We start from the raw sequence: 26,571 nt of genomic DNA on the forward strand, positions 1-26,571 counted from the left end.
TTTCTCTGTCCTTCCGCCGAAGCAAAAAAACACAACCTGATTACACATTAACCCAAAAGTCGACCAAGTGTGCCTGCAACGATTTCCTGTCAAAACTAAAATGAAAACCATTGCGGTATGCGTCACCCGTAGCGGTTTTGTAGCAACCCCAAGCTATCCCCGTCTTTTTGGCCGCGCCAGGAGACTACGCTCTAGGACGACCAAAGGGTAAACTATAAATCGGCCACGCCCGATTAATAACCGCTTTGGAAATATCTAGACGAAATGACGAAAATATATAGTAATATTTATTGCATATTACAATAACCAAACATAAAGATAGGAGAATAATCTTAAGCCACTTTCGTGTGCTGCAGAATGCTGAAGGCTTCAGATTCGTTGTAGCTAATAATTAGTAGAAAAATATTTGAAACTGAACAAAATTGACGTTTTCATGGCCGGTGGACCTGTGATGCGCTCATCTTTTTAACCTTCTTGTTTTTGTGGGTCTTTCTTCCCATCTACAAAGGAAATTGAACAATATGGATTAGATTTCTAGAAGTAGGTAAACGAAAATAGAGACGAACCCAGGCTTACAAACACCCCATAATCTTGTTACCATGGGAACATGAGCTTATATTCCGGATGGATTGGGGGGGGGGGGGGGAGGGGTGTATTATTGAAAAAAGGTTTGGCGTTTTACTTCCGGCGGAGGAAAATTATTGTATATCTGCAAGTGAGTGACAAAAGCAAATTTTGAAAGGAGCGCAAACTGTGTTTAGTAAAATGCATCTGTTGTGTCAATTTACATCAAATAGGACTTGATGGGAATTAAATGATATCTGTCAAGACCTATTTTTGACATGGTATTCGAATATGTAAACAGGTTTGTTCTGGTGAAAGACATGCGGTTTCTTTTTGACTCGATACAAGAGTACTTCTTCCATTGCTTGCCTGAATAATTAATACTAAACGTGCGGGGAGAGTACTCCTAAAATAGTGTACTAGTATGCTCGCGACTAGTATAACAAATGTGAACGTGACAGTACTGCACCATACTGCCGATTTTCATATGTACTCGCAAAGTCGGTGGTTTTTAGGTTAACTCGCCATAGATTCTTCAATTACCTGAACAGTTCCTCCGCAAGTCGCTCTTCCCTTTGCCGTTCCACGTCTGCCTAAATAAATAAATAAATAAATAAATAAATAAATAAATAAATAAATAAATGAATAAATGTTTAAAAATCAGAAGTTAAAACAAACTAGGCGAGAATATTATCTTACAAAACAGCTTTTCAATTTAATAATAATAATACATGTTCACAAGTAGGATGTGTCACCTCTCTTGCTTCCAGGAACCACTCGTCCTTATCTAGCCGGTCAGAAGACTGGTGCAGAGTTAAATCACTACCACCAATAATGCGCGGAAGGCTTATGCAGGAACCTGGATAGATTTGCTTTAAAGATTAAAAAAAATCTTTTAGCAATTTACCAAGACATTCGCTACCGCATCTTTCAGCAACGGAGAAATAACTAAGCGAGAACAACTAATGTATCAGTCCATTACAAGAGCGCTCATCCCCCTCCTGGGCATCAGGCCACCCACCCCACCCCCAGGCATTTAATGGTTTTAAAAAACGTTGGTCAATTCTGCACAATGTTGGCAGTTTACAAAGTCAAATGCCCCACCGGTTAGGGCTTAACAAAGCGTCAAATTCCTCACCCTTTCATATTTTAAGACAAAAGGATAGACCGAAACAAGAAGAAGAAAACGCCGATTTGTAATTTATCTCCATCATAGTTAATATAGGAAAATGGTTAGGAAGCCCGGCAAACATCAAAAGAGCAAACAAAGAGGCCAAGATTTATGTTGGAAGGTCCACGACCCTGCACATCTTTTGTTTTGCGCTCATACACTTTGCATGAATTACGTAATCGCTATGATTCTATTGGTTAGTTGCATGAACACACGTAACCACCTATTGTATTTTCTCAGGTTTTGTGCAGGGTCAACCCCAAAATAGCGAACAAAAACATACAACAAAGAACTTTGCCGGGCTTCCTAACTACTTCCCTCTATTAACTATGTCTCCATGTAGCTTGAAATCGCTCTATCTGCGTTATCTGCAAAAGGTTTCTGGCAATACCTAATTGATAGCACATAAAAAATTCCCTTCTGATAAGGAATCTGCACTTAAATGTTTTTCGATAAAAAACAAAAAGGATACCGTAACAAAAGCAAAGGCGGAATCGTGAAATGACGCGAGTACCATGCAGGAAATCCGCTGACTAACGTTGTTTTGCCGATGGTTAAATGCCCGACCTGGCTGGGGAGGTTTTGCGTCAAGTTGCCTACCATTACGAAGATTATACTCATACAGAGGGTATGAACTTAAATTTTTTTACACATTAAGACCGGCACAGACAAAAGTCCCTTTCTAGACTAGCACCTACATCATATGAGCACTTCCCTATGTATACTGTAAATGTCGCATCTTTAACGGTGGAAAATTGGAGAGCTGGCCCGTTTTAAATGAAAAGACAGACTATTCGTTGTTCAACAATGTCAAAGCCATGTCATTACTTATCTTGTATTCTGGTGCAAGTCAAGTATACATGAAGCTGAATTGTTCAATCCAGTAGCAATAGCGAGTTTACCAAACCTTTTTAAATTTCTTGAAGTTCTTGGTTGTGGTGTTGTGTGGTGCTGTCTGTACAGTGGGCGTGGTAGTGACTGTCCGAACTAACAGTGACGTCTGATCAACAAGCACCAGGTTACGTGGTAACTGTGCCTCGGCTTCATCTTCAAACACGCACTTTTCGCTCGCCTAGAAAAGAAAACAAATTATCACGCGTCAGGTCCAACGCACCATGTCGGGTCACCCACTTATTACAAATCCAACACATTTACGATAATGACGTCACAATGGTTAATCAAATATGGCGGACGATACAGGTATGTTTTGTAAGTCATAACGAGCAGCCAAGAAAAACGGATTTACTCCACTTGGCATTCCTCATAACTAAAAATTTACCTTCATCCTTTCCTTGTGGTTTGAATGCAAAGTCTGCTTGCCTTTAAGGTCGGGGCACACTAGGCGACAAGTCGCTGCAACATATCACGGGGACAAGTTGCTGCAACATATTGCCTTGTGTGACATGGTGCATTTTTGCAACAATCTTTGTCGCTGCGATCATGCCCACGAATTCAAACCAAATTTGAATTCAGATCGCAGCAACAAAATGAGCGAAAGAAGCGTTGTCGCAGCGTGTGCACGCCTCTGCGACAAAATATGAATTAACCAATGAAAGTGCGTAATGTATTTCGCCATATTTAATTGGAAAACTAGTTCACATTCCCACTCTTCGCCTAGTGTGTCCCGACCTTTATGATCAAAAAGCTTTTATCACCAAATAAAAATTTCGTCCTTGAAACCTCTGGAAAAGAGTCGATTAAAAAGGATAGAAAGGCAAGGCTGACCACAGGCGGTATTAAACTGGAAAGTGCTGTGTCGAGGTCGGACCAACACTGACCAACATGTCCTGTTAGTGTATTGTATAAAATTATCTAAAAAAGGAGTAAGCGCTCAAGTTTTAAACACAGTGATCTGGTTGTACTAAATTTCTTTCCCTAGTACCGGTGCAACCAATTAATACTACCCGCGTGTTTCTGTTATACTGATCACTGTGTACTGACCCATGGAAACTGGATAGTGGTTTAGTCAGCGGATAAAAGCCCTCAGCATCCTCAACCATAACAATCTATTCATACTGAGAAGACACACTGTTCAGCCCTAGCTGAATGAAGTTGAAAGCTATTGTCCAGTAATGCCAACAATAGCTATTGTTCAGTACCATACCGCTAACGATATGTAAAAAATCTTGTTAAATCTACCGCTTGATGATGTAGCACATGGTAGCATACGACAAAAGTAACACTGTTTCCAAACCTTTCTGGGGATCCTGGAACACAGAAAGCCTGCTGGAACATGTCTGGGCAGTTCACTTGCACCTTGCTGACCACTTGATCTCGTTATGTTCGATGTATTTTGTCGGCTCTCCTCATAACCTTTACCTTTTACTAGAGTGTCCCTTTGCTGGGATAACCGGCTTTGTTCTTCTGGTTTCTCTCCGTTGCTTTCACAAACAAGTGACTCACCCATGGTCATTTGGCTGCTATCATTGATGTCCAAACTTTCAGCAACATTCGTCACTTTGCTCAACAGCTCATTCTTCCTTTTCTGTGGTTCTAAATCACAGTCACTAGAAGAATCATGCTTCACCTCCAAGCTATCTGCAACAATGCTGTCAGCTACCGGTAGTTCTAACTTGCCTTGTGTCTTGGCTTCATCTTTGTTTTCATCCATTGAGTCAGTTACCAATGTTTCCATCTCCATTATTTTTCTTTTCTTTACTGAAGACACAACCTGACTGCCAGGAAGCGATTCAACAACACTCTCCGTACTGGTGCACCTGTAGATAGAATTTAAAAATGTCACCACCATAATTCCGCGCCATTTTGCCAAAAGGTTAAACACACACCTTTTTATGACTTTCTTTTTAATTTAGTGAGGTTCTTTTAGCCATTGGCCAAAATGCAAGAGATGAGTATAATTTATATATTATTTTCGTAAGGAGTTGATAGTCGTTCAGTTTGTAAAGGTAAACCGGCCCAAAAAATCACACAGGATGTCAGAGCACATGTCAATAGTTTACAGGTAAATCACGAGCCAACAGCCTGATTCCTAAACCCTGTTAGTGCTCTCCCATCAACTCAAGGATTACCAACACTGGTTAACTCGCATGTCACTACGAAAACTGAGCTTTCTACAGAAGTATGTTTCCAAAAGTGATCAACTTGTTTGATTTTGCAATATATTAACAAGCCTTTTCACGAGCAATAAGCAGGCCCGCTATCATTTTCCTTCAAAAACTGGCTTTGTCGGTGCACGCTATGCTCCATGTGTATGCGTGGGTTGGATGTTTTGTAAGGTGTTGTTGTAAGGTGGCCAGTTCAGAGTTACGAGACTTGTTCTCCTGTTCTGTCTTTTGCACAGCGAAGTTTCTTTTTGATTCCCCAATGTAGGTTTCACCACATGTGCACTCAGCGCAATAGATGACTGAATATGTTGTGCAGAAACCTGGCTTGTGGCTGGCTACTACCGGTAGTTCAGTTTCTAAGAATGTTACAATGTAAAACCGATCAGCGTATTTTTGTGCATTCGAGTATTCTTGCTGCAACTCTTCACGACTGAAACTCCACAAGGTTGGTTTTTGGTCGGGGAGGCCAGGCTGGTCTTAAAATCCGTCGATGACACCCAGACATTGCTGACATCATCCAGTACACTCGAACTGATACGACCCGTGAATGGCATAATTTGCACATTTCTTACATTCCGATCCAAACCGGTAGACTCCGTGACACCAAGTTAAACATTAAAATGGTGACATCTTCCCTCATTGGCTGACAATCCTTTCCTTTAATTTTTATGCAATGTAATTGGTTTTGTTATTCAAAATGAAACAACTACCATCGATGTCAAGAAAACAAGCAAGAAAACAAAAGGATCTTGTCTCATCATTTGCACGAAAAACAAAGTAACATGCTTTTTATACGTTTTTAAGGAAAATAAATTTAAAGTGCAAGAAAGACAAAGAAAAGCTGAAGTATCATGCTGGGGTTTCAACGCCTCACTGAGGATAAAATGAGGAAAATCAACAGAAACATAACGCTTTAACTAACAACTCTTTTGACTTAAAATTAAGCGAAATACATGATCATTATAATGACCGCATTCCATTCTACGCCATCCTGTGGAAATCCAAGTTTTTAATTTCATGTGATTTTCTGTTGGGAGACAACTCCAGGCTCCAGGTTTTATTTTAAGATTGAAGCTAGAAACTCCATACCTTTTTCCAAAATATGTTGTCGTTTTGGGTTTGTCTATGTTTGAGCTAGCCAGACCCTCTTGCTCACACTTACTACCTTGGGTTCTGTCATCTTTAGTATGCCTCGCAGGGATGGGCGGTTTTTTGAACTAAAGAACAAAAATATATTTTAATCTGCAAGTTAACAAAACTATGCCCGAAAAGTCTTATTGGGCATTCTCCCTTCCTCAAACTGGCCTTTCATGTTTTTAAAAATGTGGAGTCATTATCTAGTAAGTCTGATTTTGATATGACTTGAATGTCAGTGAAGGTTTCAGATATCTGCACTGTTTCTCGTGAAGGTGTCACAGGCACCCCATCCATGGCTTGACATGAGCATTTAACAAATAGTCCCATGATGAACCATACGCTTACACTGCTGAAGTCGTCAACCAGAAAAACATGTCACTTGAATCAGACGACAAAACAAATTATCAGCTCACACGACTTCAGGAAGCCAATCACTGGGGCTAGCTGAGAAGCCAGCAAGGTGGGTGTCACTATGACATCAAACCTTTTACTTCCATCATCATTAACCTTCACTTATTGTCAACAATACTTAGTCATAGATAATGTCCTCCATGATTACCTGTGTTTCCTGGTCTGTGAAATGTTGTGAGTAAGCCCTTTGCGACATTACGTCTGCAGCTTGAAAAGACTGGCTTACAAGACTCTGTGTTAAAGGTGGAACTAAGGTTAAAGAAACAAACAATCATTTATATCAACTGCCCCAGTTTTATCAGATAAACGTTTAGTGATTCACTACATTCCAATGCAATATATGAATTGAATCTGTGATCAGATTCAGTAGGCATAACACACTGATAAGCTGCAGCCTCTCATGCTTCAGCCATGCGCAGGAAACAGAATGACCTTAAAGAAAAATTTATGTGAGGTATAGCCCCCCACCAACTATCAGCTCAAAGAAACCTTTAAGCTTGCAATCTAACTTTTAAATAGAAAACTTGGAAAAAGAGTTGCGGTACGTTAAGCCAAATTTGTTGTGTGACAAAGTAAACTGCAACTGGAAGTTATCACTACTATAGCTATTAAGCAATTATTGGATGAGGTTGAGCATGATATTGTGAATTATCAAAACCAAGGTCTGTGTTATCTGCCAGAGGCCGAATGCTAAGGCAGATAATACAGACACGTGGTTTTGATAATTCACGATATCATGCAAAAACCGAATTCAATAATTGTTTTATTAAACGTTTTTAAACAATTTGCCATCACTTTTTCAAGCGCCGGCGTAAAATTTCGTCAGAATATTGGCCAAAGTGGTTTTATCTCCAGGTTCTTCTCTCTCAAATAATCATTCAAAATTTTTACACTTGGTTTTGTTGTTCTCTTGGTGTTTTTAGAATCTTTGTTCTCGATCAAAACTTTCAATTCCTCTTTGGAAACAGAGGTGAATCGCTCAGCCATATTTTGGAAAGTTTAACAGCACTACACCGACGAGGGGCTTGGAAACTAGGCGGACTTTGAACTAAACATGATAACCCAATATCTGCTGCAGATATTGGGTTATCATTTCAAGTTCACATGCTACTGTATATTGAATGAATGCTCTCGACCAATCACATGTTTAAAGGTAATGCTAATGTATAACAATATCTATGGTTACTAACCAGCAGTGATACTAGGATTACAATACTTGTCCAGAGACGTAAAGAGCAAAGCCAAACCAAGCTCAGATTCAGGGATCGGGCGGCATCTGTGTCTATCAAACAAAATAAAGGACTGAATTTTCAAAATGATAAAATTTAAATACATTATGCATTACTACTGTTTTAGAAAATACAGTGTATATTTCTCATTTTGATTCTGTTAACTTACATTTAAAAAATTCCTTTTTCATATTACAAATTTAATGGGGAAAAAATATAAACACCATTGAAAATATAACGCATATATGTCCAGACATCATTAACAAGGGGATTTAATTCTATTTTGAGCCACAGAGTTTATGACTTAGCATGGAGTTTAGGACGGTAAAGAACACAAAACAAAGACTTGGCAATCACAAACAAACCTTCTCAGTGTTTCCATTACATGCAAGATCCAGTGCTGGGAAGCAGCAGGTAATGTGTTTTGTTCTTTAATGTCCACCATCATTACACATACACCACTAGATACTAAACTGTCATCTGCCTCACTTCCAGGGGTATCCCGCAATAATGTGCTACCACCACTTGACTCTACTGCATGATGTACCCGCTTGTACTAACAAACATAACACAACAATTCCATTATGCATGAATTGTACAGTATTTTCATAGCAAAAAAGCAAGAAATAAGTAGAATGTATTTATTACTATTTATCTTTTGTCCTGCTAAAGTACAGATCCAGAGCAGTTGCTAAAGGATTTCTAAAGACGGTATTTTGTGGCAAGGAATTTTGGAGCATTTGTGTGATGCTAAATGGTGAAGATCAAGGGGATGTAATGTAATGTAAACTTTAATAGTCAGCTCCCCACAGGGCTTTTCAGTAACTATTTACAATTTACAGAATTAAGGGATGAGTTCGGACATCAGCATATAAGGCGCCTATGGCAGCCGCTATCCGTCCATGTGTATGATCTCACCCCACCACCAACCCATGGAATAGAACAGACCACAACACCGGGAACTTCATGCCCTACTCTTTGCGATGAGTGTGTGGGTTCTTTAACGTCCCCTGCTGATTATTACACTGAAGATGCAGGAGATGGGGCCTACGGTTTATCGTCCTTATCCGAGAAGACTAGAATATCTAACCATTTGCAGATGTAATTACAAAGGCAGCACATTCTCCTCATTCTCCTCCCTCCCTATTTTTTCGACTTTTTTTGCTTGTTTACAAGTAAAAAAGTAGGAGAATAGCGTTTAGTGGACTCAAATCTGAACCGGAAGGGATTGCATTCTTGTTAACTCTCAAGGGAATACTTTCCGCTGTGGGTGATCAAAGCGCGTGACTTGTAAGTGTCACTCTATAGTTGTGCTTCAGCACTTCCGTTCTTGTAGAAAAAACGTGACTTGTCAAATTTACAAACATTATATAAGAATCAAAAACGTGAGTAGCCCAAATCTTAGGTCACATAACCAATTAAGAATGTAAGCGGTTCAGCGCTCGAAGGCAGTGAAGTTTAAAACGATTAAGAACGCAATTTTTACTAGTACAAGTCTTTAGGCGCTAATATTAGTTTTAAAACCTAAAACGATTAACAACGCAAATTTGTACTCGTACAAGTCTTTCACACACTAAAACGTTGCTAATAGTTAACCAAAGGGAACTCATTTCGTGACAATTGATTATTTGTGCTGAGTTGCACAATTTAGAATTGCAACATCATCTAGCGAAGCGCACTATTACTAAAAATAGATTTCGCCACATGATACCCCCCCCCCCCCCCCCCGCATGAGTCGGACAACAATTTTAGTTTGGGCAAAGGCTTTGTATGGAGGGGACGCATTCTTGACAAGAAAAAAGGGGCGAGAAAGGCACAATGTGACGCCGAGATTCTCGAAAGGCTCGAAAAATGATAGATTCCAAACATTTTTGCTTTAGTAAGTGAAAACAGATTGAAGGTATCCAAAAAATGGCCCAAAATTGAATTTATTAGTCGAAGATCCGGCAATAACACCTTGATTCCCACTGCAAAATTATTCAGGCTGCCGAGAAATTTAAGCGGCGGATAGCGAATTACTATCGAATTATATAATTGCGAAGGATTGCTTCATTTAGGCACCGGAAAGATCGTCGGTTGCAAGAAATTCAGAATTCTTCCCGAATTTGACGGCACTGATCGCCGGTCATCCGATCTGTTTCGACACATGATAGATAGAGGGCGAAAATATTATGCTATTCAAACGCCTTTCTAATGGAATTGACGGCGGGTTTGATTTTAATAAAGCTGTTATTTATCCCCATTACTATTACAGACTGCAGCTACAGCTGCCGAGCTCGATCAGTGTATATTAAATAGTATTTGCCGCGACAATTGTGTAACGAAATTGACCTCTTAAAATATTCGGGTCAGGCAAGGGGACCGATCGGACGAGCGTTTCTTTGTGTAATTTTGTGGTGGCATAAATCTGAGGTTAGCTCTGTTGTGTTGGAAAATGTGCCACTAAGAACAGTGTAAACGTTTTGCATTTCTCATAAAAATAAATGTTTTCTTTCAGCAAATCCCGGCAGCAAATCGGGCCTTTATAATCCATTCAATAACTGAGAGTAAAACATTTTACACATTTATTGAATAATCGCTCTGTTTGACAAACCTTTTGTTTCAAATCACGGTTTGAGCTTTCTATGTTGCACAGGTAAGGCTTTCTCTCGAAATCCGAGCCAATCTGGCCATGGTTTTGTGAAACAATCGCTAAATATGCCTCCAAAGTGCCCGCCAACCATACATTGCTCTTACAGAGAGCGGTTTGTTTGTTTGAATTTTGACTCACACCGGGGGTCAAATTCTGTAACGTCATTAGTGCGCTTCGCTAATTGCAACATCATTAAATGTGTTAAGTGATATTTATAAGTGTTTTTGTAGCCTGTTGTGAAATTACTTCCGGTGGAAAAAAGCAGTAAACGTTAAAAGATCGCGCTCTCCCTCGCTCGCGCTTCGCGCTCGAACTTCCCTTCTCCCTCCCCTTCAGACGCCGGCCACGCAGGCTACTTACGAGAGTGTCCGTTAAGAGAGCTTCGACTGTATCCAAACAAAAATTTACTTCTCAATGTGGGGTTAAGATTGCGTGACGAGACAAAAGGTAACTCTGTCGTGCGTAACCTAAACTGCGATCAGGCGTTATTTTTCTGCATTAGGCCGAGTAGAAATCTTTCCAACTCGAAAGGAAACAACTATTTCGATTAAACATGTTAAAGGCAAACGTCAAAGTTTACCTTTTTTAACCAAGCCAAAGTATATGAGTCGCAAAGCACCCAGTCGTCGCGACTTACAAATACAGCATTTACTCCGCGAAAATAAAAAATGCTTGAACTGAAAGACGTTTGAATTCTTCCATGATATGTTCGAACAACAATACCCAGGATAAACCTTCTACTCATACTAACCTCATGCAAAAAAAGTCGATATCTCGAAGAGATCTTTGATTAAATAAAATATGTCATTTAATGACTTACCCCACTAAAATGTTTTTGGGTGTGCATAACAAAAAACCCCTGTTAATGCATGGCCAAAGTAAAAAAATACTTAATTCAGGAAAATGTTGGGTAATCCTGAGCTCATCCTGCCTCCTTGTTGGTTAACCAATCATAATGCAGGATTTTTCCCACTCACCGAGCCAGCAGTATAATAGCTTCAGATTTTTTCCTTATGTACCTGCTTTTTACTGATGAAAATAAAAGTTTTTCCTTTGAGCAAAGTCCTTCTGGCCTCATTAGGAAGAAAACTTGCATCTTGAGAGCTGATGGTTTCCTCTTTCAAGAGGGGAAGGTACCTACATGTAAGGATAGAAAGCAACCATCACTAAAAACACAATTTTGTACAACTTTTTTCTGTGTTGGGAGAGATGAGAAATGTTGTAGAAACATGACCATAGGTGAATGTTTATACAGATATCTAAAGTTCTGGTAATTATGGGCTCTAATATCCTTCAAATTGACAGAGCAACACTCTTTTATATTGGCAAAACCACAGCCACATAACAAATAAGGATGACTTTCAAGCTTACAAATGATGTTTTTATGGAGGTAAACTTGATAAAAGTCGAGTCAATATTCTTCAGGTTTACCCAAGTGCAATCCATTTTAGTCTTCTGTTTATAAATACCATGTTTCAGTCAATAGCGAGGTGCACTATTTCTTAAAATACATTTTGCTGCATGAGACACCCCGCATGACTCAGACAACAATTTTAGTTTGGTCAAAGGTTTTGTATGGAGCGGACGCATTCTTGACAAGAAAGGCACAATTTGAGGCAGAGACTTTCGATAGGCTCGAAAAATGGTAGATTCCAAGCACATTTGCTTTTGTTAGTGAAAAACAGATTCAAGGTATCCAAAAAATGGCCCAAAATTGAATTTATAAGTCGAAGATCCGGCAATGACATCTTGATTCCCACTGCAAAATTATTTAGGATGCTGTGAAATTTAAGTGGCGGATAGAGTATAGAATTGCAAAGAATACTACTTGTGTGTTTAGACCTTCAAAATGCAAGAAATTCCCAAATTTGACGCCACCCATGGATGGCCATCTGTTTTGACACATGATAAATATAAAAGGGTGAAAATATTTTGCTATTCAAGTGCCTTTCTAATGGTTTAGTCAGATATATCAATCAGTTTGAAGGGCTTTGATTTTAATAAAGCTGTTTCTTTATCCCCATCACTAAGAAGGGTTTCATATACATGTAGCTGCCAGGCTTGATCAGTCTAAATTGTACTTGCCACGACAATTGTGTAACGAAATTGACCTCTTTTATATTCGGGTCAGGCAAGGAGACTGATCACTTCAGACGAGCGTTTCTTTGTGTAATTTTGTCGTGGCATACATCTGAGTTTCGCTCTGTTGTGCTGCAAAATGTGCGACTTAGAACAGTGTGAACATTCTGCATTTCTCGTGCAAATAAATATTTTCTTTTCAGCAAATCAGGCCTTTATAATCAATTCAATAACTGAGGGAAAACATTACATTTATTTAATATATCACTCTGTTTGACTAACCTTTTGTTTTAAACCAACGTTTTAGCTTTCTACGTTGCACAGCTAAGGTTTTCTCTTGAATTCTGAGCCAATCTGGCCATAGTATTGTGAAACAATCACTGAATATGCCTCTGAAGTGTGCCCGCCAACTCCATGTTGCCAAAGATTGCTCTAACAGAGAGTGGTTTGTTTGTCTGAGTCACACTGGGGGTCAAAATTCTGTGACGTCATTAGTGCGCTTTGCTATTCAATGACCAGTTTGTCAGTGCTGAAATTGCCTAAAATTGCCAGACCTGGCCACTTTAATTGATTCTGAATATTATGCTTACTTTAATATTGTCATCTTTGGAGAGAATTGTTTGTTCACCTTGTTGACTCAACATGAATTTGATTAAAGCTGAGCTGAAAAAACGCTCCATGTTCAAATGAACAACAGGTCTCAAGGAGTCCTTGAGACGTATTTCGAAATTTAGTTTTAGGGTTTATGTTCTTTTTACTCTTCCTAATAAAGCTAAGAGTGTAATGATACATCAAACTATTGATGCATCATGATTAAGAGTGTTCCGATGGTGATGCATTGGTCACAGATTTAACTTTCAATAACATTTGCAATACGGTAGTTTCCTTAATTATCAATAGTTAGGATAGTTTTACAAATGATGTCCTGTAGCCCTTCTGTCTTGATTGAGTAAAATAATTATGCCTAGCTCCTCTTTTTCTCTGCTGTCCATTGTTTTAGAATCCAGGAACAATACCGTATTACAAGTCATAAAAACAAACCTTATTCATCGGTGTTCAAAATGATGTTTCATATATTATCTCTACTCCTCTAAAGGAATTGATTGTCACATTGCCAATTAACAAACATGGCACCCACAGGGTACATGGCTGGGTGGGGGCAAATGTATGACCAATATTCCTTCTTATTTTAAAGAAATAATTACAGGAATATAAAGTCACTAATTGCAATACTATCACAACAGTATCACAACTATCACAATAGTATTGAAATAGTTACTGGTAGTCACCTGTCGCAATGCTATCACAATAGGCAAATTGCCCTCAATAGTCACCCTAAATATCACTGTACCTTTCAACTGATGGAAGAGTTGAACCTGCCTTCACAACGTCATCAAAGTAAGATGGTTTAACAATTGGTCTGCATTCAGCTAAAGCATGAATTACCTTGTAGGAAGTGAGACAAAATCAAAACATCAATGAATTACTTGAAATCCAAAATTTCCTCCCAGTTGGAAAACTGTGTTATCAAACAGCCTTTGAGAATGTAGTATTCTGAAATGCCTTTTTTGTCCTTTGTTTCAAAGGAAAAATCTTGACCATATTAACCATAGATTATTGTTTTTGTTTAGTTTTGTTTTAAGTTTTGTTTTGTTTGTTTGTTTTTTTCAAAAGGGAAAACATGTGCCAAGGGACTGGCAGGATTGAAGAATATTGTTCATTATACCAGGGACTTTTATCTAAAAGGAGTTTGTTATACCAGGAGTTTACTGTACACTAGAAGTCCCTTAATATGACCAGTGACTATAAAAAAAACTTGGGTCTCATTAACAGGGTGGTTATATTAATGGGGTTGGTTTGAATCATGATATACTTTTCAAGTGGTTGTATTGTGGCGTATGCATAAGGAAATTTTCGTGGAAAAATGGTTAGCATTTCTGAATACCAGGTATATAGTTTTTTGGAAAATACATTGCCCATGAGTCACACCACAAATCTTATAAGTGTCCAAAATAGCACAATTTTAAAGTTAACCTTTGAGGCTTGAACTACAGTGCCAAAAGAGAGTCTGAAATCCCTTGATTAACTATAACTATAGGAAGATCTAATATTGATATTTCGTGTAAATTCTATGAGAATTCCAGACTGCCACATATCAGATTATTCTAGTGTGTTCAGGCCAAAAATGCTGGCAATAGAAATGAAGTGGAGATAAGGTAGGGTTCCACTGTAATTATTTTGATATATCAGTTGTTTTTTAATGGCTGCGGGTTATGCTCCTACTTTTTCCTTTAAAACATTTCATCTGTTATGGAATAATTGACAGTCTGTACAGTGTGCATTTGAGCCTAGTGGCTCGTCAGGTTAACACAAAGCAAGTAAGAGTACTCGCACTGTCTGTACCTTTATTGTAAATGTCAGTCCGTCCATTACAAGATGACTCACAGTGTTTTGCCTCCAGTCATTTATTATGTGGCCACCTAGTGTTACAAATACAGTAAAAACCCGCGTGTAAGAACCTACTTTTTTTAGAGTTTGGCAAAACAAATTCTTTTATTATGGGGTTCTTATTGGCAGTTGAGGCTAAGAAGGTTCTTAATTAGGTTCTTAATTTCAACAGAGTAGACATTGTTGTTGATTATCAGAAAAAAGTATATCGTTTTTTTGTTTTGTTTTTCTTTTCCCAAATTACCCATTAAATCAGATGAGCAAGAAACAATTTTGTTTTTTGAAAATATGTTTTTAAACATTATAATGATACAATCATATAGTTTTACATTAAAAATTAAAAGTAATGTTAAACAAACCAAGATTATTATAAATACTTATTAAGACTGCCAACCTAAGTTATCAAATTGTATTCTATCTGTGAATGTAATGTGTTGAATGTTCAAAACACTTGAAGTTGAATAAGAACTGATTCACGTGTTCCAACATTGTAATGAGCAAAGTGTTGTCAACACAATTATAATCATTAAATGACAGCATTTTTGCTTTTTTGACTAAATTCAATTTTGTTTTTATTTAAAGTATTATAAGACTTAATTATCTTACCAAGTTTATGAATGTTACTTTTCAGTGTTTTCTTTTGTTTATCATCAAGACAAGATGTAACAACAATCAAAGGACTGTACCTCAACCTTAAAATAATAGCAAAATAACATAAAAATGTAACAATAAAAAAAATAACATTTACTTCCCTCGGCACAATTAACTTGAGGATTACAATCAATGACTCACCTGTAATAACTGTTGTTTTTCCCAAATAATATTTCATCCCCACTTTTTAAATTAACAGTCCCAGAGATTTTAACACCATTTACAGAAGTGCCATACTTAGAGAAATCTTGTAAAAACACTTGTGATGTTTTAGTTGGATCACCCTGTAATAAAAGGAATTATAAGAAATAATTAATTTGGAATTCTAAACACCAACTCTGATATCCTAGCAAATTTCATCTCACCATCAACTTAATTACTTTAAATTTGCTTTAATAAATCCACTTTTTTATAAATTAAAGTAAAACGATAGCATACTACTGGTGTTAATGTACTAGTTTTAAAGGTTTCTAAATAAGATAAACTTTCATTAGTTGAGCAAACAAGAAAGTAAATAAATAAAAAATAAAAGTTAATTTCAAACGGAGCTTAAATTTAGGACATAAACCATTAAAACAACAAGGTGGGTTAATGAAAGCTAGAATAAGTGTGACTTTTGATGTACATCCATGGATATCACATTTGCCCCTGGAGTCTGAGGTCGACATCTCTTCCTTGCACTTCAGCACTTCATTTGAAAACAATAATTATTCATGAAATTTTGATGAACGCAAAAAATAATCTCTTTAAAATTAAAGGATAGGAAATCACATACAGTAGTACCAGTACGTAACTCAAACTCGGATAACTCGAACACCCCCGCTAACTCAAACTAACTTCCATTTCCCTTGGATTTGACCTCACTTTTAATTCCGGTCATTTTTACTTAGTTAACTTCAACTCGGAAAAATCGAAAAACCCGCTAACTTGAACTAAATTGCGTTTCTCAACCAAAATTTGGGTCAAATTTACCATTGTAACTTAAATTCCGGTTCTTGCAACTCAACACAAATGCCCATTGATTAGAGCAACGAACAGATCATGTATTTGACAGCCATTTTCCACTCTTATCATAGAGTTTCAGTACTGTATACTGAAGAGCTGAAAATCAGTAAACTACCAATTAGTAACTTGGCAAATTAAATATTCAATCGGCCCTTTTCGAAACCCTACTGTGACAAGTTGCGTGACTTGTTATGTGATATCTAACCACATGAGTTTCTGTTATTATTGATGATTCAGACAATCAAATGTATTCATGCCTCATTGCACAACCGGTGCTCTCAGATTACAGGGACGTCGCAGAACGGTGTGAGACTCGACGCAATCGGCGTGTTTGATTCTAATAAATCCTCTCTTAAATACTGAAATGCTGTTTCTTACATGGTGGCAGCGGTGATTGGATTCACGCTCAATCGAAGAAATGGCATCGGGATTTAGCTTGCCGCCGCCAACACCACTGGAAATTCATGATCAAAACGCCGCAGAGAAGTGGAAAAAGTTTAATTTGGCATGGAACAGCTATTCGCTAGCCACAGAGTAAAACAAGAAGTCGGAAACGGTCCAAGTGGCTACTCTCCTTACAGTCATAGGAGAAGAAGCTCGCGATGTTTATTCCACATTTACAGACTGGGCCGAAGAAGGAGACCAGGACAAGATTGCCCCAGTTCTACAAAAGTTTGCCGAATATTGCCAGCCACGTAAAAACGTCCCATTCGAGCGCTACCGATTTAATCGCCGGACACAAGAAGTTGGAGAAAGCTATGACCAGTACAAGACTGCACTCCGTAAGCTAGCAGAGGGATGTGACTTCGACACAATTACCCCCGACGAAATACTCAGAGATCGCTTAATTTTCGGCATACGCGATACGAAAGTGAGAGAGCGGCTGCTAAGAGAATCCAAACTCGACCTGGCGAGAACAGATGAGATATGTCGCTCAGCCGAAAGCATGCACGCACAGATGAAAATGGTGGGTCAGGGAGACGTCGCCGAAGCGGAGGCAAACAAAGTCGATCAGGACCAGAAAGCTAAAGGAGATCAGGAACGCATACCTACCTCGTGGAAGCTCAAGAAAAATCGTAGAAAACAGGGGCGGCGTGGCAAAGAGTGTTTAAAATGTGGATATCAACATCCGGAAAAATTGGAATCCTGTCCCACGATCGGCCAGGAATGCCTAAAATGTGGAAAGTGGAACCACTTCGCATCTAGATGTACATCGAAGGAAGTTAAGGCAACTGACCTAGAAGACGATGATGAAGCTGGCGAGATGTACCAGATTGAAGTAGCAGCTGTGAAACTTGACGATTCGCAACTAGTGACACTGAAACTAGAGTCTGGTAATTTTGTCCGTTTCCAACCGGACACTGGAGCCCAGTGCAACGTGCTACCATTACAAGTTTATAAGAAGGCATCCAAAGATGAGAAGCTTGAAAAAGTAAATCGCACGCAGGCATCACTGGTTGCTTATGGTCGCTCGAAAATTAAAGTCATTGGTCGCAACAACATCCGCTGCGAAAATTAAAGTCATTGGTCGCGTCAGCATCCGCGTTTGGAGAAACGAGAAGTCATACCTTCTAGACTGCCGCCTGGTGGACAACGAAGACATCCGCCCAATTCTCGGTATCAAGTCATGCTTAGCTATGAACATCATACAGTACAAGGACAATGACCTCCTCAACAAGCCCGGGACAGGAATTTCCCGTGTTTATGCCGTAGAAGACCAGCCATCACCAGTAACCAAAGAGGAGCTAATGTTGCAGTTCCCAGATGTTTTCAGTGAGGGCCTGGGACAACTGGCTGGCGAATATAAGATTAGACTGGACGAAAATGTCCCTCCTGTACAACACGCTCCTCGTCGTGTTGCAGTAGCATTAAGGCCTCAGCTCAAGGAAACATTAGATGCTCTAGAGGCCCAAGGTGTCATTGCCCAAGTGACCACGCCCACCAAATGGATAAGCTCCATGGTCGCCGTTCCAAAGAAAAATGGAAAGCTGCGGATATGTCTTGACCCTAAAGACCTAAATCGTGCCATACAAAGAGAGAATTACCAACTCCCAACAGTAGAAGACATCGCAACACGCCTTCATGGAGCAAAGGTCTTCACGGTCATGGATGTTAGGAATGGTTTCTGGCATGTAAGCTTAGACGAAGAATCATCATATCTGACGACCTTTCAAACACCTTTTGGCCGCTATCGCTGCAAGCGCATGCCATTTGGCATCTCATCAGCTCCAGAAGTGTTTCAAAGGAAAATGCACGAGCTCATTGAAGGTTTGGCTGGGGTTGAAGTTGTGGCCGATGATTTTATTGCAGTTGGATATGGCAATACATTTGAGGAAGCGACACAAGACCATGACAAAACTCTCCTTGAGTTCCTCAAGCGATGCGAAGCAAAGAATGTTCGCCTAAACCCAGAGAAGTTGAAGTTGCGACAGTCGCAAGTGCTGTTCATCGGACACATGGCAACCGATCAGGGACTAGAAGTAGACCCTGCCAAAGTTCGAGCTATTGTCGAGATGCCACCCCCAACAGACAAGCTTGGTGTTCAATGACTTCTGGGACTGGCCCAGTACCTCGCCAAGTTCCTTCCACACCTGTCGGACGCCACCAAGCCGTTAAGAGACTTAACGCAGTCTAATGTAGTGTTTGCCTGGAATGACGCGCAACAGACTGCGTTCGAGAAACTCAAAGAAATGGTGACGCGCACCCCAGTCCTACGTTATTACAATCTTAAGGAAGAGGTCACATTACAGTGTGATGCGTCTCAGTCTGGGCTTGGTGCAACGTTAATGCAGAATGGACAGCCCGTCGCCTACGCCTCACGAGCACTCACACCGGCCGAGACACGTTACGCTCAAATCGAAAAGGAACTGCTCGCGATTGTCTTCGCTTGTGATCGTTTTGATGCTTATGTCTATGGCAGAGACCTGGTAAACGTAGAGACAGACCATAAACTGTTGGAGCCTATCTTCATTAAGCCACTGGCCGCAGCCCCAAAGCGTCTGCAGCGGATGTTGTTGCGCCTGCAGAAATACAATTTACAAGTCAAGTACAAGAAGGGGAAAGAAATGCTTCTGGCAGATACACTGAGTCGCGCCTACCTGCCAGAGGTGAATGCTACCGAGTTTTCAAGAGAGTTAGAAGACATAGATCACCGTGTCTGGCTCCCGGTGACTGGTGACCGTTGGCAACAGATGAAAAATGCAGCAGCAGATGACCCAGTACAGAAGAAGCTACGGGACATCATCAGAAGTGGATGGCCAGAAAACAGAGCACAGGCTCCCGAATGTGTGCGCCCCTACTTTGACGTGCGTGGTGAATTAACCGTCCAGGATGAACTTGTCTTTAAAGGTCAGCAGATTGTCATTCCTGCAGTTCTGAGGAAGGAACTTATGGAGCAGACACACGCGACTCACATTGGCATTGAAGGATGCATACGCCGTGCGAGAGAAACCCTGTATTGGCCACGTATGACCACGGATATCAAGGAGTACATCTCCAAGTGTGACATCTGTCTGACTCATCGCGCTGGCCAGGGGAAAGAACCTATACTGCAGCACGAGTTCATCGCACGGCCCTGGGCTAAAGTCGCTGCTGACCTCTGTGAGATTGACAACAGAGTATTATTAGTTGTCAGTGACTACTACAGTAACTTTATCGAGGTAGCTCGCCTGAGCAACCTCACCTCTCGGGCCATAATCAGGGAGCTGAAAGCAATATTTGCAAGATTTAATGTACCTGACACCTTAGTCACAGACAATGGTCCGCAGTTCTCCTCTGCCAAGTTCACAGTTTTCGCAAAGACATAGTCGTTTGAACACAAGACGTCGTCGCCAACCTATCCCCAATCAAATGGAAAGGCAGAGAAAGCAGTCCAGACTGTCAAGAATCTGTTTAGAAAGTGCAAGGCATCCGGAACGTCAGAATTTCAAGCATTGTTGGACTGGCGCAACACGCCCACAGCTGGAATTGGAACCAGCCCTGCCCAACGTTTGATGGGTCGCCCCTGTAAGACACTGCTCCCAGTAGCAGGCTCCCTATTGCAGCCCAACTTTCCCACAGAAGAAGATAGTCGCAAACTGCTAGGTACAAAGCAGCAACAACTGTTCTACTATAACAAGCAAGCTAAACCTTTGGAGCCAATCAGTATCCGCGACACAGTGCGCATGAAACTACCTGGTGAGAAAACGTGGAGTCCTGGAACATGCACAGCAACAGCAGGACCCAGGAGCTTCAGGGTTCAAGTAGGGAACGCAGTTTACAGGAGAAATCGAAGGCAGCTGATGAAAACAGGCGAGCCAAACGAGGCTACCTTGCCAGAGAACGTGTGTTTCCCGGACAACCTGACACCGATAAGGGACGAAGCCGAAATTACTGCCTCACCTGAGAACTACCCTGCATCAGTACCAAGTGAAACCGTTGGCCCGCGGAGGTCACAGCGACAAACAAAGCCTCCTGGGTGGCTCAAAGACTTTATCACTCCATAAGGAGAACGTTTTGTTTGAGACTCATATAGGAGTGTGTCCTCAGTTAACTTTTCTTTTAAAATTAGAGAATAGGGAAGGTGTGACAAGTTGCCTGACTTGTTATGTGATATCTAACCACATGAGTTTCTGTTATTATTGATGATTCAGACAATCAAATGTATTCATGCGTCATTGCACAACCGGTGCTCTCAGATTACAGGGACATCGCAGAACGGTGTGAGACTCGGCGCAATCGGCGTGTTTGATTCTAATAAATCCTCTCTTAAATACTGAAATGCTGTTTCTTACACCTGCTAACTTGAACTGTTTTTCGTTTCCCTTCAGAATTCGAGTTACCAGGGTTCTTCTGTATCATCTATATCAGTCTAATTCTCACTACACATTAAATAAGTTCACATTTTACTTCTATATCAGTACTGTATTGATATTAGGTGTGTGTAACTAGTGCCAGTCCCAAACCGGATGCTAAAAATTAGAATAACATTGCCTTCTTTACAATCCTATGTGTGAAGGTACCATTTACATGTAAGATTAAGAATGTAAGAATGTTTATTGTGCCATGTAACTTAATTTAATAATAATAATAATAATAATAATAATAATAATAATAATGATAATAATAATGCGAATTTCATAAAAAAAACCATATGAAGCATTAAACACATGGATGTTTCAGGTCTATAGGTCCATTCAGTTTTAGGTTTTTTTTTCTATTCTGGTCATGTAAATTGTAAAATGTGGCTGTGATTTGAAATTCTTGAAGGACTCTTCATTAGAACAAAGTTGTGCAAGATCACATCTGTATTACAAGGTTTGGTTCAAAAAAATGATGGTCAGAAATCTTTCCTAGCTATTGGTAGTAAAGAAGGACCGCCCTTAATAGAGATATTACCAAATTGGCTTCGTTATGTTGAACAGTTAGAACACTGTGTTTGCGACTAATGGAAGCATCATCTTGTATCAATATTGTGCAATCTACAATTAAAATAGACAATTTAACAACATTAGTTCATGCTGTTGATTTACATGACAGCAAGCGGTTGGCTTAAGGTATCAGCCACCCATTAGGACCATCTGCCCATGGGCTCAGATCGCTCTAACGCTTGTGTTTTTAATACAAACCACTCATTTTCTGAAAGCTTTTATTAACAATTCCTAATTATGGATTATTACTTAAAAAGACAAAGAAATAAAACAAATTATGCAAAATTGAGATGTTTTTTTGCGAAAATATCTGTCTGTGTAAATCAACTCCTGTGGCCTGCAGAAAATAAACAGAAGCCACAGGCAGACCACCCTATGTGTTCGTGGTTAATAATTGTTCACTTAAGACGAACAATAGAAATATGTTGAAATCTATGAGAGTTACGACTAAAGCTCTGAATAAAGCTCTGAAAATTACATTTATAAATGAACCTCTTTCGAAATATTTCAATAAAGGTGACTTAAATGTTAATCTATTCATGTGTGGTGTTTTTTTCGCGATCTGGGCCGTATTAAGCGTTTTTTTCGTATGTAACGTTCGGCCGGTGGTCGGTAATAGGAGAAAAGGAGACAAGGCAGGCAACTGAGCGGCCGCCAGCGGCAACCTCCTCCACTTCAATCGGGAATTAACGCTAAAGTTTTAAAATTCTCACCTTTTTTTCTCCGGCTTTTCATCAAATACATGTTTTTCCATATCGTGGCCGAGTCTGGGCTTCCTCCGTCCAATTTTCCCAGAGAAAAGCAAAGCTAAAGTCCTCCATAAAGGTTTCTCAACATGATCTGTAGCTTACAGCGAGCCCAAAGGAATTCCAAGCATGCGGCTCATTTAAAATCAGCCAATCAACGCCTTGCGACCGTTGCACATCCAAACCCCAGCCCGGCCCGGCAGGGGAGTTTTGACACTTCGTAGAAGGCACCAAGAAAGAAGAATTCATGCTCGCTTTTCTGTTTTCCGTCTATTTACGTTTGTGACTTTCCAAGAAACTCGCTCAGTATTCCAGTTTCGTCTGGCTCGTAATGGCTCGTATAATTCAAAACTCCCCTGCCGGGCCGGGCTGGGGTTTGGATGTGCAATGGTCGCAAGGCGTTGATTGGCTGATTTTAAATTAGCCGCATGCTTGGAATTCCTTTGGGCTCGCTGTAAGCTACAGATCATGTTGAGAAACCTTCATGGAGGACTTTAGCTTCGCTTTTCTCTGGGAAAATTGGACGGAGGAAGCCCAGACTCGGCCACGATATGGAAAAACATGTATTTGATGACAAGCCGGAGAAAAAAAGGTGAGAATTTTAAAACTTTAGCGTTAATTCCCGATTGAAGTGGAGGAGGTCGCCGCTGGCGGCCGCTCAGTTGCCTGCCTTGTCTCCTTTTCTCCTATTACCGACCACCGGCCGAACGTAACATACGAAAAAAACGCTTAATACGGCCCAGATCGAGAAAAAAACACCACACATGAATAGATTAACATTTAAGTCACCTTTATTGAAATATTTCGAAAGAGGTTCATTTATAAATGTAATTTTCAGAGCTTTATTCAGAGCTTTAGTCGTTACTCTCATAGATTTCAACATATTTCTATTGTTCGTCTTAAGTGAACAATTATTAACCACGAACACATAGGGTGGTCTGCCTGTGCAGAAGCAAAGGATAAACCACAAATTTGCCTCTTAACATGTTACACGGCTTGCATTTGTCGGCACTTGAGTAGCACTTAGCCATTTGTTCTGGTTGTAGTAAGAGCCCTTGTCACTCTCAGCTTTTTTTTTAACCCAAATGTGTGCTTAACACCGGTTTCTGCCTTCTTAACCTGGCAGACAAAAACAGGCACAATCCTTTTTTGACTCTTTTGTTTGTTTAAGTAAAATAGGAGAATAGTGATAGGCCTAAATTTTGTCGTAAACTCTCAAGGGAATACTTTTCGCTGTGGGTGATGAAGACGTCACTCAAAGGGAATATGTGTGTGTCAACACTTTCCGCCGGACACTTGCAGTTTGATATTTATATTTCAGTCTACTCATGCTTCATGCAAAATGGTCGGTAGATCTCTCTTTTTTGGAAGCATTTTAAACCAAACTTTGTAAACTACTTCCTTTGAAGAAACAGATGCAGAATCTAGCAAATTGCTTGCATGATACAATAAAGCTGGGATATCATGTGACTTGTTTTGTAATGTGTTGACCTGTAGGATTTCTTAACAGACAATTAAAATAATTAACCTGGCAAAACCTTTAATGCCCAACAACTTTCCACAGAAATTACATTTTTTATTGACTTCTTTTAAAGGTCGGGAGTCATACATTAGGCAACAAGTCGCTCCATGTGTACTACTTCAAATCGCTTGTTTGTTGCACACACAGTGAGTTTCGAGAGTGGGAATGTGACTAGTTTTCCAATTCAATATGGCAAAAATACATGACGCTCTCTCATTGGTTAATTTATATTTTGTTGCAGTGACTTGTCGCAGACATGTACATGTTGTGGTTTAATTTTATCTTTGGTTTAAAATTTTTCAAACCAGTTTGAATTTTATTTTTCATTGTGTCATATTCATTATCATAATCTGAAACAAAGGGAAATAAAATTCAAACTGGTTTGAAAAATTTTAAACCAAAGATAAAATTAAACCACAACATACACACGAAAATGCACCAATAAATTACTCATTTTGTTGCTGCGATTTATGGCACGAATTCAAACACATTGCAGTAACAAATTCAGTTGCAGCGACATATTTTGTCACAAGAATGCACATGTCAAACGAGGCGACATGTCGAAGCAACTTGTCGCCGCGTCATGTTGCAGAGACTTGTCCCCTAGTGTGTCCTGACCTTAAATAGAACACACTTGAAGAGCTTTATCTGAACAACACAACAGTGGCTGATACCTTTTACTATAGTTAGTCTGTCCAGTTTAATCTAAAAGCAGTGTTTATCCGAAAATTTCGTCATCGTCATGAAGTTATAAGAACGAAGAAATTTTGCGATGTCATGCTACTTTTTAGTGCTGAAATGCAAATGACTGTACCACGATTTTCAACTGGCCCATAATGGGATTGTAAATGAGGTAAAACAAAGAACCAAGTCAACAAACAACCTAGAAACAATAGAGAAAGAACAATAGCTCCATCCGGCACGGTTGAATTCCATTGACGCGTTTCATTACCATTTTTATCTAATTTTGATTTCACAAAAAACACCACATGTTGACAACAAAAACCTTTCCAGACAAATTTTTGCTGCTTTAAAGACAAAACTTAGAAAACTTCCTTTACTGCGATAAAAATGGAACCGAACTCTCCTGCTGGCACCATGATGTCAGTGTTGTTGTTGTTGAAATTGTTTTGGCAAGTCCAGAGTGAGAAGAACTGCTTACTGTAATTGATCTAATAAACGCCCGGGGCGTCTATTTATTTTTCGGGGTCCTAAGGGGAGGTGTTAAATAGATATGAGGCGTTTATTAGAGAGGCGTTTAATTCACTTTAACTGTAACAACGTCAACAAAACAAATAGGATGTGTAGTTTGCAGGTGAAGTAAGATACAAAACAGAGTTGATGAGTAGGACTCTAATCTAATCTGCGCTAATGCAAAGCCTAGAGATGTTGTTCATAGTTTTATATCAATGTCTTCATCGTCATCAAGGTCAACCATGTTAGCGTTGTTATGCTCTTCAATGTCCTAGTCAAGGAAGAAACTATCTATATTGCATAATTTTACCATATGGCGCATTTCCTTCGTTTTTTTTTAGGCAAAGCTTGCGTATCCTTGTAGGGAGCGTCTATTAGACACGGGGCGTTTATTAGAGGGGAGTGTCTAATACAAACTTTACTCTTCAGGGGAGGCGTTTATTTGAGAGTGGGAGTTTATTAGATCATTTACGATATGCACCTTAGATGTATCCGCAGACTACCGCCCCAATGATTGCTTTGCAAGTTGTGAGAACATCGCTCAGATTTCATTTAAGAGAATGTATGGATTTAACCATACCTAAAAGAGAAAAATTGCTAAAACTTTATAACCATAAATGTCCCTAGCAACGGGTCCAACAGTATACGTCAGTGGGCCCTTACATCTGGTCTCATGCACTTGCACTATCCGCTGGACCCATTCCCCTCAAGACAAAGCCGTGAAACAAAATGGCGGCGCTTTCAGTGCATGCTATTTTCAGTGCGTTTTCAGTGTCACTTCAAGTCCGGGGCACAGAAAAATATGGACTCAACCAAATCCAAAAATATTTCGCAGTTGTCCTTTGAATTAAGTTATAAGATTTATTTTAGCGAAAAAAGGGGGTTTAGGTGCACTTTTAATGAACCAACAACATGTTTCATGCGTACCCGATAGTTTTCTTAAGGTATCGAGAAAATATTAGTAGCCGATGCTTACTTCTCTTGCGTGGGAGTCTTCAGGCTACTTACCTTTCCTTCCAACTACATATTCAACTCCAACTGTTAACAGGATACCTGACGAAGACGTTAAATCAGGTTAAATTATTGAGGTGACAACTAGAGAACAGGATAACGTTAGAATCATCATTGATGAAATATTTACCTCTCTTCTTTATTGACTGTGAGCTGCTAACGCTTTCGTCGAGAAACCACATTTCCTAGACAGGACCTACAGTCGGGGCCAAAAAAAACTCCGCAATCCCGCAAAATCACCGCCAAACCACATACACATTCGCGCCTTCTCCGCGCCTCCAAATCATGAAATCATCAA

General features: G+C 39.7%; 1 protein-coding gene and 1 pseudogene across 1 annotated transcript; one reads left to right on the forward strand and one right to left on the reverse strand.

The window, feature by feature from the left end:
* Positions 1–265: 265 nt before the first annotated feature.
* On the reverse strand, positions 266–26,571 carry LOC144650064 (nibrin-like). The gene is made up of 17 exons (XM_078509710.1): positions 26,404–26,571; positions 26,271–26,315; positions 21,769–21,851; positions 15,529–15,671; positions 15,343–15,428; positions 14,692–14,768; positions 13,640–13,734; positions 11,229–11,346; positions 7,943–8,133; positions 7,539–7,630; positions 6,497–6,597; positions 5,890–6,017; positions 3,930–4,452; positions 2,643–2,807; positions 1,320–1,436; positions 1,108–1,157; positions 266–500 (listed from the first exon to the last, which is right to left on the reverse strand). Exons 1-17 carry the CDS (start codon positions 26,453–26,455, stop codon positions 458–460), a joined length of 2,109 nt encoding a protein of 702 aa, XP_078365836.1. The 5' UTR covers positions 26,456–26,571; the 3' UTR covers positions 266–457.
* LOC144652088 (uncharacterized) lies at positions 16,811–17,911 on the forward strand (annotated as a pseudogene).

This window comes from Oculina patagonica, chromosome 4 (genome assembly GCF_052425735.1).
Source record: "Oculina patagonica isolate OP01 chromosome 4, crgOcupat, whole genome shotgun sequence".
In the NCBI taxonomy this organism is placed as follows: domain Eukaryota; kingdom Metazoa; phylum Cnidaria; class Anthozoa; order Scleractinia; family Oculinidae; genus Oculina; species Oculina patagonica.

What these genes read in the sequence shown, in the direction of transcription:
- LOC144650064 (XM_078509710.1), bottom strand. Translation starts at nt 26,455, where the DNA reads ATGTGGTTTCTCGACGAAAGCGTTAGCAGCTCACAGTCAATAAAGAAG. An exon ending in GACTGACATTTACAATAAAG is followed by an intron (nt 13,735 to 14,691) that starts GTACAGACAGTG and finishes ACTTCCTACAAG; the next exon opens with GTAATTCATGCTTTAGCTGA. An exon ending in ACAACATATTTTGGAAAAAG is followed by an intron (nt 4,453 to 5,889) that starts GTATGGAGTTTC and finishes TTCTATCTACAG; the next exon opens with GTGCACCAGTACGGAGAGTG.